The sequence below is a fragment of the Capsicum annuum genome, chromosome 5 (assembly GCF_002878395.1).
Source record: "Capsicum annuum cultivar UCD-10X-F1 chromosome 5, UCD10Xv1.1, whole genome shotgun sequence".
Classification (NCBI taxonomy): Eukaryota; Viridiplantae; Streptophyta; class Magnoliopsida; order Solanales; family Solanaceae; genus Capsicum; species Capsicum annuum.
This window is the reverse complement of record NC_061115.1, coordinates 209037784-209050300: the sequence shown is the minus strand read 5'-3', so window position 1 is coordinate 209050300 and position 12517 is coordinate 209037784. Positions and strand designations below refer to the sequence as shown.

Sequence of the window (12517 nt, the reverse complement as noted above, 5' to 3'; positions counted from 1 at the left end):
AAAAATAAAATAAATTATTTGTCATATTATATATATTTTAAAATAATTAAGAGATAATTTATCTTATTATATCTATTTTATTTTATTAGTAAATTTTATTCAACAACATACCCTCCAACACAGTGGTGTTTAGGGAGGATAGATTTAACACATACAATTTGTACCACTATCTCTGAGGTGATGTAGAGAATTTGTTTTCGATAGATCCTCAATTCAGGACAATTATTATTAAATTTTTATTTATTTTTTAATATTTAAATGACTTATAATAATTAGAATTGATATAATAATATTACTATTATATTTATTATTTCTTAAGGGGGGTCAATTTAAATAGGCAAAATGACCCAAATTTGAAGGTTAGAGTAACAACTCTAACTTGATAATTAGAGTAAAATTCTCTATTTTAAACAAGTATTTATTTATTAAACTGGCTTAATGTTTAACTTCAAACTTAAAATATAGAGTTTGAAGGTTAAAACAGGCTTTAGATGTTTTTTCCAGATGTTTTAAATATTCACTTACAAAATCTGATTTCATATCCAAAACAACTTCAAATTTCAACTATTTTTTTCAGGTTAACTTCAAATATTATACTTTTACAAATAATAAGTGGGAAAGGAAAGTCATTTTACAAGATATATATAATCTAGATGAATTTAAGATTTGAAATTTGTGAGTTATTATAATATCAAACAACTATTAATATTTAATGAATTTCTAATATATAAATGCAGAGTTTAGGCAAAAATTATTAGGTTCACGAGAATTGTAACTCGTAAACGACATTGCAGATCCATTCATGTACATAGTAGAGTTCAACTTTTATATACTGTCAGTCCACGTGAGTTTCATACTATTAAGTCATTTATAATAACTTAAATTAATAACTAAAAAACAAGTAACTCCAAGTGCAATTAAAATAATATTGATAAAAGTTATTTACATTATCAGAGTATTTATACTATTATATGACCCTAGTAATTCACTTTCAAACCAAACCTTCAGCAGAGTTACTGAAATGTGTATGTATGTGTATATGTAAACACTTTACACAAAACATATCCTGTGATTCTCTATGTACAAAACTGGCCACAGAATATTAATACTGCATGTTGACCGGACTCTCCAAAAATGTTGTCAAATGTCAAATCCGTGTACACACATTCATCGACATTTTTGAAGAGTCAAGCAACACGGATATTTACAAGTCTTCACCATGTCTCAATACTAGTCTTCTGAATCTTCATCAATAGCCATAATTTTGGCTGCACCTTTTAAAGCAGTTATAAATCTAGGATTATTAGCATAATGAATCTTGGATTCAATACTTGAATTCTTGGTTATATCATTATCATCATCATTTATATCAACTACTCCACAAGCTTGATCATCATCTTTCTTCAAGTCACTAGGTGGTAAAAAACAATCCAAAGATAGTCCTTTTATGTTAAAATCAACTTCTTCAATTGTCCATACCTCTTCCATCCTAGTCCTTGTATGTCCTTCTGAGTTTTCGCCGAATCTGAATAAAGAAACACATGTTTTCCCAGCATATGCAATGTTAACACCATCGATTGTTCGATAATCTTGGATGAATGATTCCATTGTTGTTTCCCAAAAGACATCATCTTTTGGTGCTTTTAGTCTAAGAAGATGTGTGTCTTCAAGTTTGACTAACAGTCCTGTTCTTTGGCTGAAATAGCCCCAAACAGTATGCCTCATAATTTCAACATTGCTGCTGCTTCTTGCCTTTAGAGTTGAGGGTTCTGCTTCAAATTTTAGTACGAAGCAATCTTCAGCATTCACTGTTTTTTCGCCTATGCAGATTGAATCGGAGAACATATCAGCAGTAGACCTTGGATCAAGACCCTGCCAACATGATCAGGATCAACGGGTCAGTATAAACATAAACGGATGGTCACAATTTAATATGGTATCAGAGCAAACACAGGTTCTTGTGTCTCAATTCCATGTGCACATGAAGGAGTGTATTGTTGACATAATTAGGTAAATAAAAATGTGAATCGTTTTAACTTTAGTCCACAATCAGTATGAGTTTTAGCTTCAACTTGCCCTATAGAACAACTTGAAGAATAAGTTGTGAATGAGATTTCGTGTTTATTTGAGCCATATGACATACAATATGACCTCTTAGCAATAAGATAACTGAGAAAAAGGAAGCAACAATAATGCTGACTTCTTGATCCAGTTTTAATTCAAGGCTAAGAAGTGCGTACATTCAAAAAATGGTTAAATGGACCAAGTTACTAACACTTGAAACGGCATTCTAGAATCCAGAATCCATAAGGTTCAAATTCTGGCTTCACCTCTGCTTCAAGAAGCCAAGTTGTGAATGAGATTTTGAGTTTATTTGATCCTTGTGACACAACCTGGCCCTATGATAACTAAGACTTGAGGTAAAAGAAAGGAAGGACTCCAAACATCATTAATGTTACCTTCTTGACAACATTTTTTCCAAGGCTAAGAAGTGTGTATATTCACAGTATTGTCACATAAAGTTATCTCAGTGTGATCTATAGGCCATGCGTTCAAGCCGTGAAAGAAGCTACTAATGCTTGCATTAGGGTAGGATGTCTACATTTCACCCCTTGAGGTATGGTCCTTTCCTAGACCCTACTAACGCGGAATGCTTTGTGCACCGAGCTATCCTTTTTTCAGTTGGACCACTAATCAAATCAATTTTTATTGATAAGGTGAAGTGACAACCCAGGTCCACATTGGAATTAAGACGACACAGACAGAATAACCAAAAATTGACATATGAACTTAACTTGTGAATAGGCCCTCCTAGACAGAATTTTGGTCTGGCTTGATGTATGATTTTGAACCGGGGGTTTATCGGAAACAGCCTCTCTACTTCCTCTGAGGTAGCGGTATGGACTGCGTACATTTTACCCTCCCCAGACCCCACTTTGTGGGAAATACACTGGGTCTGTTGTTGATGTATGATTTTGTACTTTCATGTTATAGGTGGGTAACAAACATCAGGCCCTCACTAATTGATAGAACATCCATGATTGGCTTGTCTATGAGAACTGCCAAAAAAGTGTTTGTATACCCACCCAAAAAATGAATGAAAAACAGGGGCATTTATCTCTGAGTTTAACTTGTGCACACTCACAGTGTAAATTTCTTTTTTTTCATTAAAAATAAAACGAATGACTTGATTTTACAGTAAAAAGTTCGCTCGTAGTCAATAAGTAGAGACAAAAGGATAGTAACTTTTAGTCTATACCGGTAATAGATGTGAATTCAATTCTCACTGTTTCGTGGCAAAGACAAAGTACCTGTAAGGAACGACGAAGAGGTCTAGCAGGACCACGAGACGCGTGAGAATGATGCCATGGAGTTTGTTTCCAAGACACCTTACCATCACTTCCAGCACTGACTTTACATCCTGAAACAACTAGCTCGATGCTCCAAAGATCAGGTCTTTTTTGCCACAACACGAATCCTCCCATTTCACCAGCCCCATTTTTCGCGCTCTTGATCTTCATCACCTTGCCATTGTTCATTCCAAGACCATCTCCTTCTATAAATTCAGACGCCATCATCTTCACTTTCCCCATCGCGTACATACTATTAATTGAATTCAAAGCATGTTCTCCTCCTGCGGCAGCTATGTATTGTTGCACTATGTATTTCGCCATTGAAGTCTCCTGTAACATACACCAACCATTGATTAAGTGAATAAATAAAAATATTCCGACAACTCTATAAAGATCAAATTAGGCTTCATTGTTTCAATAAGCAAATCCATCCATGTATAAGGTAGTTGGTCAATTTTCATAAATTTCATTGTAAATTTGCTTCTACTTGTTTAAGTACACCCTTGATTGTCCCCAGAGTTGGTAAGAGGTAACAAGTAGTACCTAATAAATTATGCATATATCACCAAACATAAATTACTAAATACAAAGTTTTATCTACTTGCCTAGTCAAGCACTAGTAAGCCAAAGGCACACAACAAAAACAAGATGAACACAAAAATATTATTACTGCTCCAACTTAAAATGTGAAAAATGATTTTCCTAAAAAGTATGGAAACAAGTTTCGTAAGTGACATTCTACATTGATTATTTTCTCTCCAGTCTACAACACATCACCATGTATACCCCACCCTCGTAGCCCCAATCCCCACCACCCTGCCCCCAACCCCCACCACCCATATATTTATCTTAGATTATATACAAAATTTTCTAGGTTAATATTTTTGTCTTACAGACACAGGCACAAGAAAGTAAGTAAACAAGACCTATTTATTTTCCTAGAAAACATTTTTCAAGAAAATATTTTCCTTCTGACCAAAAAAAAACCCTTAATGAAAATCTTCTATATCCACACAAATATTATGATATGTTTGAAATCACAAATTTAAAAGATTTCAATTTTTTACTTCAAAATTCATTCTGAGTTGAACTCATACAAACCAAAACGGATGAGTTTCCACAAACACAAAAAATAGTTGATATACCATCACATTAACACATAATCTTCTTGAGACGAGGGTCTATCGGAAACATCTTCTCGACCTTGGAGATAGGGGTACAGTCTATGAAACGCTTCCCACATCGGACCCCACTTTATAGGATTATACCGGGTACGTCATTATTGTTGTTGTTATTAACACATGATCTTGATTATTACAACAACAACATATCCAGTAAAATTTCACAAATGAGGTCTTTGGGGTAAAGTGTACGCAGACCTTACACTATCTCGGGGAGGTGGAGGCCCAAGAATTAAAAAAGCTTGAAAAATGTGAAAGAACTTACAATGGGATGATCATTAATATTTTTGTTGAGAGAGTGATTGCATTGTATAGGATGAGGAATCAAAGGAGCAGCAACAACACCAAGCAATAGTTGAATCTCAGCATTTCTTCCACCAATAACTGAAACAACATTAGTAGTAGTACTACTTGATTTATAATTATGATGATCATGACCATGATGATGAGTAGTACTATGAGATTTGATCCAAGACTTCATGTTTTGCCATGACTTATGTTTATGTGCATTAACAAACATTTCTTCTGGAATTGGAACTTCAAGCACTGTCTCAAGTCCATCCTCGTTATCCAAATTTGGGCACAACGTCCTCATCTGGATAATAACAACAATAGTAGTAACCAGAACAAATTAGATTACGAATATTGTGATTTCGTTGAACCAAAGTGAGAAAGAAAGAAAGAAAGAAGGGAGAATTATAATACAAAGTATGTATTGGATTATATATTACAATGTGGTGTTATAATTTATTTTAAAGTTTTAAGAGTACTGAATAATACAGAGAACCAACCGTCCAATGGGGAGACCCCCCCACCTCACCACACACAACGTGCATTTCTTTGTCTAATGTTGTCGTGACAGCACGAATTTCTTTGTTTTTTCATATGTACTTTTTGTATATTTTGACTGGTGGTTGAAAATTGAAATAATATATATATATATATATATATGTTGAAGTAAATTCTTAAGAGACTTACTTGAGTTTTTTCTTGCTGAAGCACATCGTTTGTAGCAATTACGGTTCAACTAGTTTTATAGTTTAAATATTCTCTTTAAAGTATGCATTGTATTTCACATGAACCCTAGCCGTCATGTCATACTAATGCGGAAAATATATTTATACATTATAATTTTAAAAAAATAACATAAATATATACCTTAATTAATCATATTTATATAATTTTTTATTCTTATAAAGTAATTACAAAACTATTAACTAATTATTTATCTTCACTGAATGTATATATTGAGTTAATTATATATCTCATCACACTCAAATTGAAAAAAAAACATGTATAGAGATATAGTATGGTTAAGGATGAGGACAAACAAATAGGTTAATGAGCTGATTAACACCGATTATGAGTGGATCCGATCTAATAATTATTTCCACCATATGTAATATTATTTCCACCATACGTATATGTATAAGGAGACCAAAAGCATAAAGCATAAAAAAAAAGTAAAATTCATAATTGTTGTTATCTTATATGATGACGCAGCCACCATGAATTGAATCGAGAGCTCCTTTATCCAAGATTAATTTTGTACATATAATATATTGAAATCTTTTTGTTTCTTTGTGTGTTTTTACTGTTACTTTTTTTGAGTGAAAATGCTAACTTCACTGGCCGGCATGGAGCACCAGAAGTGAAAACTCAATGGGTCTAATTTGACTTAGGTAGAAATAGCATGTCACTGGTAACCCTCTAGTGTCAATATCCTCTATCCTCATATTTAACTTCTGAAATTTAAAACTTTATAATAACTATTTCCCGATATATAAGGGTAGAATTGTGATGGAAAAATAACATAAACAAATACCTTTAACTTATTATATTTATACAAAATCTCTACCCTTATAAATTAATTACAACAATTTCAACTAATTATGTATGTATCTGGATGTATCGGTAGCTAGTTATGTATTTTGACAGACTCAAAATTAAAAAAAAAATATCAGGAAGTTAATTATGTATCCTTATAAAAAAAAAATAATGTATCTTCGTTGAATATATCGGGCGCTAATTATATATCTTTATAAAGAAAAAAATATATTTTTATTGAATTGTATTAAGAACTAACTATGTATCTCGACAGATCAAAATCAATATTTTCAGTAATTATATAAAATATTCAAATTTTTTATAATCAAGGTACTGTCGAAATTTATGGTTGTTTGCTATTTAATTATCCTTTTGACTTTTGAAAAGCATTGAAGTAGGAGTCTCCTATTTCACTTTGTACATCTAATAAGTAGAGATGGAGTTGAATATAAATTAGTAGTTTGATTAAGAAAGAAATAGGATTCCATAGCGTGCGGCCGACCATCTCATTTCATAATTATCCTTTTAAAAATCAAACTCATGTAATTATATTTTCTAACAGAACAATCACAAAAAATTTACCCAATTAAACAGTGATGGAGTCAGAAATTTGACGAAAAATGTATAAATTTTCTATTCAATTATATTAAAGATATGTAAAATTAAATACTCATAAATAGCTAATGTTTGACCTATGTATAACACATAAGTTCCTAACAAAGGGTGTGCACCGGACCATCCTTAGTCTAAGGTGGTTCTGCCCATGTTTACAAACACAAAAATAATAATTATATATATATTTTTTAAAAGAAATACTTGCAAAGACATGATTGGATGATTGGGAGGTGAGTTTCTCATATGGAATCTGAGAACAAATTCAACTTACGCCGGCCGCTTAGCCATGAATATGGGATTTGCCTAGTGTAGCTAACTTCTCCTATATGGTTTGTGAGCAACTCGGCACATAGTGATTACCCGAAGAACAAAGATTGTGGCAGAGGTTGTGAATTTCCTTGGGTGTTCTAAAAATAAAAAATCAATTTTCTAACGAGTGATAATTTTTATATATTTTAACTTTTTAAATTTTTAATTTAATAAATGCATATCCAATTTAAAAAGAATTGACTCGCTAGTCGATACAATATTTTTAACCTTTTGATGAGTGATAATTCACCATTATTTTTACCAAACTTTAAATGTATTCAAATGACCATCGTATCTTAAATTAATGTCTCCAAAGCTTTCTAGTTCTAAGTATCTATTGCTTATAGTTTTTCTTCTCAAAATCTCATGCAAAATAATCCAACAAACAACTCTTACCATTCAAACAACTAAAAATATTATTGAATTGAAAAGAATTCAAATTACACATATAATGCACTGATAATTGTAATAAGTAGTAATTGTTACAAATAAAAAATCAATTTCTCACTATCTAACAAATGTAATGCTTCTCAATATATGGTAACAACACTTTTCAGAAATTGAATTGGGTGAACCTCTTTTAATTATAGTTTATATTTATAATATTAAAATATAGAGTAAAAATTAGCACTCATCAGGAGCTTGGATTTTCCGGCAATTCTAAGTTTTGTTTTAGTAAAGTGAAAATTTTATAATTTTTCTATTAGAGATTTAATGATGTAACTTTAATAAAAGAAAATGTTATAGTTATACCACCATTTATGAAGTTTGCACAAAAAAAAAAAATTCTTTCTTTATTGTTTGGTTTGATTAGACTATTAGACAAAATCCGATTAGATGTGTAATTCATTTGGTTGTTGGAAACAAATTTAACCGATCCAAACAGATACTTCCAACAGTCATCTTTTAATTTAATCTTTTTTATTTTTTCATTCACTAATTAATAATTATACTAATACATGACAGCTAATGAAATCTTCACATAATCAAAAAATAAAAAAATTCTTTCTAATAATGTTTGATGGTTTGCTGTTCAGCAAGCATAGAATTTGGCTCATTCTCCCTATTCATCCTCCCTTCACTAATCATCAATGTACTATGATTATAATTATCCATGGGAGAGATTTAGAATTTAAGTTTTACGGGTTCAATATTCATGATTTTTAATATTGAATTAATTGTAATTTTTAATATAAGTAATGAATTTATATCAATTATTTGTCGTAATTTTCATAAATTTGGTCTAACGTTTAAATATTGAGTTCTGGTAAATTTGATATCAAATACATAGTATCTGTGCAAATTGTATGTAATTGATGGCTTAAAAAAAGACCTCAATCATGTCGTGCACGTTCACACACTAATCCAATCCATTTTAGGAATTGCCAACACTAACATGATTAGTAGAGATTTTCATTAATAAAAATTAGATTGATTACCAACTAGTAGGAATTTAAAATCAATAAATCCATATAATAATCTTTTTATAAGCAAAATAATAATAATTGTCTTTCAATATCTAAAAGAATGTTAATAAAGTCTTTGTTTTAAGCACTCAAAATTTTGAAACCTCAGAAATTTAGCTATAGTAGATTATATGGGATAATATTGTAGTGGAATTTCTAGAGAAAATAAAAAATTAGGTATGATTTTTTTTTTTTTTTAAAAATGACTATCTACTTGAAATTTATAGTGACCGAAAAAAATTAGTTTAAGGTCTCCTATTAAAATTTCGCTTGAAACGACTTATTTTATTGAGTCCCTTTCGATATTTCATCTAAACCAAAATCAATAGATATAACAATATTAATTAACAACTATCTAAATAATCGATATATTTTGGGGTTTTATAACTTATTGTATGAGCAAAAAATGTAACATATTTTAAGTTGTTATCTATGTAATAAATATTTATGAACACATGCAAACTTTTTTTTAAATCAAGAGTGTCTAATACTAATACTTTATCATGTACTATTCAAGTGTTTATTTGGAACCAATCGTAATTCGAATGTATAAATAAAATTTATTTACAAATTTAAGATGTGGTTAGTGTATTAAGCCTTTCTTTTAACATACTAAAATAGTTTAAACTATAAAATTAAATAAGTAAATTTATAGTCCAAGCCTTTCTTTTAACATACCAAAATAGTTTAAACTATAAAATTGAATAAGTAATTTATAGTCCAAATAAATCTAAATTAAAGTTTCTTGTTCAAGTAGTTTCTTCAAGAGCACAAAGTGTTTGCCAAGTTCACTTAATGTACTCAATTTCACTTCACTTGCAAAGAAAACTAAGTGTATCAAAAGTTTGATATTTCACCATAACATAAAGTGACGTGTTCCTTTTTTTTAGCCTACTATGGGTGGTGTAATTTCACTTTCCTACCTAAAATTGAAATGACACTATATAAATTAAGCATATGCTTGGATAAAAAGGTACGAAACGAAGGAAAATATTCAAAGGGGACAAAATGAAAAAAAAAAAAAAAATGGAGGGACTTCAATGTAAGTAATGGTATTTGATCGGATATCGAGTTTAAAAATCAAAAGTAAAAAAGTAAAATTTATAATCTAAAATAATTCATAGATGTATGTGTTTATCGATCACTTCCTCCGTGTTCTAATCCTAAGAGAAAAAATTCCTTTCTTTCTGGGGGGGCGAAATGTTTAACAAAATTATATTGAAATGCAGAGGCGCATAGAATGTTGAGATTATGTTTTCTAAATTCTAGAATTTTGAGTTTATTGGGGTTTGGATTGTTTTTTCTAAACATGTTATGTAAAAGTTATATAAATTTTGATTAAAATTATTAAATTCTACTGAATCTATAACTATAGAACTCTACCTTCGCGCTGATTGAATGGTCCAAAATTAAATTAATTAAAGTTATTATTTTACATAAATTTAAATCATATTTGTGTTGAATTAAGTGTAGTTAAGCATTTACTTGGCATTCTCAAGCAAGTGAAAGGATATTTGAGATAGAAAAAGAAAAGGTGATTTTGTTTGCTTAAAAGCAATGACACCATAGGAGTGCGATTCAAAGAAATTACACTTGAAGATATGCCCAACACTTGAAATGGGAAAAGGACAAATATTTTTAGTTAAAATTAATTACTTTATTTGTTTGACTTACAATTCTTTTAAGTCCGTTTAAAAAAGAACGATTTATGACATATTTAATACTAGAAGATTAAAGAAAATTTTGACACATTTGGGGTGTGTTTGGTATGATGAAAAATATTTTCCTAGAAAAAGTTTTCCTGGAAAATAAGTTGGTTTTTTACTTATTTTCTCATGTTTGGTTGGCGAGTGAAAAATATTTTTCAGAAAATATTTTATGGTGTTTGCCGTTTGGTTGGTGAGTAAAAAATATTTTTTAGAAAAAGATTTTCTAGTATTTGGTTGGTGAGTGAAAAAATATTTTTTTAGAAAATACTACTAATTGTTAACTAGTATATAACACTGTCTCTAGCAACTCAACAATTTGTAAGAACTAATTTAAGCATAGCAAATAATATCAATCAATTTGTGAGAATTAATTTAAGCATAGCAAATAATATCAATATCGAGTACTAAAATATTACAAGTCACTAAATTTTAATCAACTACTAATTAGCAAGCATAGGAGACACCTTTTAATATTTTGGCAAGACAATCTCAAGATACTACAATCAATAAAAATACAACGAAACGACAAATTTATTCAACGTTGTGAAACAACCTACAACAACGATAAAATGGAATATGCAATTAGTAAAAGTAACATAGGTAAGTCTTCCTCTATGCACATGGAATAACAGTACATTTAACGAACATTGGAAACAGAAAAAAAATTTGGGCTTCTCTATTTTTTATTTCAAGCAGTAAAAAATTTGAGCAACGCATAGTGAAAAATATTTCTGAATTTTTTTTGAGTAATGTGAATTTGAGTGTTGTTGGGGTGGGGTTGGCGTCATAAACCACATTTGTCATTTTCTGGAAAATAGGGAAGTCATTTTCCATCAAATTGAGGAAAATGAGTTATTGTAGAAAATATTTTTCCAATATTTTATTACAACCAAACAAGAGAAAATAAGAAAACATTTTCCAGAAAACATTTTCCATCATATCAAACACACCTGATATATTTTTAATTAATTTAAGATCATAAAATTTAAAAATAATTTTTATTTTTTAACTGTGATAAAATCAAAATAAATTAATCAATTTAAAATGGAGGGAGAATATAAATGTGCATGCATGTATTTGAATAAAAAAGTTGAAATTGATAACAAGTAACCGATGTGTTTAGTAAAATATATTAATTAGTTGTTCTTTTGATAAAGTGACTAAAATACACTTATCAATATTTTGGTTACAAATTAATTTGGTTACAAAAAGTTGAGTATCAAAATATTTTTTTTTTTTTTATCTCTTTCCAAAAGCTTTCATTCTTTTACTCTCTTGATGACTCAAACTTATAATCTTCAAATGGATGCTTATCGTTCGAGCAATTCCCTCTTGTCAGTTGAGTATCAGCAATCAATCTCGAGTCTTCCGACCACCTACCCGGCCACAATCAACTCGAGTCCAATGTAAGAGTCCAAGCACATACCACTAGGTAGCCTTTTCAATGCTAGCTTGTAGTCTTTTCACATTGAAGCGACGAATCGACTTGTCGACTATAAAAGAGTCCTCTAAAGAAAAAAGAAGGCATCAGAAAATTCCATAATGCTCCCTAGGAGCCTTTTTTCTTCTTTTTTGTAGTGTGTCTACGAAAGAAAACTCTCAACCTTCTCCTTTCTTGTATATTTTTAATTTGCACCCTTGTATTCAATCACGTCTCAAACAATTTAGTCAAAAGAAAAAGAACTTAGTCGACCTTAAATCACTTATTTTAACTCATTTTCACAATTTTTACTGTTAAACAAAATAACGATTTTTTTGATAAAACACATTTAATTAAAGAGTACCATCTGAAGTGACACAGAAGATCCCCATGAGATTTGCAGAATAAAATCCTCCCTTCAAATTTCTCAACTACAAAAGAAAATCCAGGTAGATATGGTGTGGGTTGGCATATATAGTAATTTGCAGATGAATAACAAGTCTATAATATTCATCCTTATCATTGCCACAACTATTATATTATATAGCTAAAATAATGAAACAGTAGTTCCACTTAGGAGTACATGAACTTCGATTGCTTTTTTAAAAAATATTCAATCATTATGTTCAACCACGTC

At 30.1% G+C, this 12517-nt stretch overlaps 1 protein-coding gene across 1 annotated transcript; it reads right to left on the bottom strand.

Annotated features, from left to right (window-relative positions):
* Positions 1–902: 902 nt before the first annotated feature.
* LOC107871156 lies at positions 903–5563 on the bottom strand. Its single transcript, XM_016717973.2, has 3 exons — positions 4800–5563; positions 3312–3683; positions 903–1872 (listed from the first exon to the last, which is right to left on the bottom strand). The coding sequence occupies exons 1-3, from the start codon at positions 5127–5129 to the stop codon at positions 1231–1233; spliced, it is 1344 nt and encodes a 447-aa protein (XP_016573459.1). The 5' UTR covers positions 5130–5563; the 3' UTR covers positions 903–1230.
* Positions 5564–12517: the final 6954 nt, after the last annotated feature.

What these genes read in the sequence shown, in the direction of transcription:
- LOC107871156 (XM_016717973.2), bottom strand. Translation starts at nt 5,129, where the DNA reads ATGAGGACGTTGTGCCCAAATTTGGATAACGAGGATGGACTTGAGACA. An exon ending in ATATTAATGATCATCCCATT is followed by an intron (nt 3,684 to 4,799) that starts GTAAGTTCTTTC and finishes TGTATGTTACAG; the next exon opens with GAGACTTCAATGGCGAAATA. An exon ending in CTCTTCGTCGTTCCTTACAG is followed by an intron (nt 1,873 to 3,311) that starts GTACTTTGTCTT and finishes TCATGTTGGCAG; the next exon opens with GGTCTTGATCCAAGGTCTAC.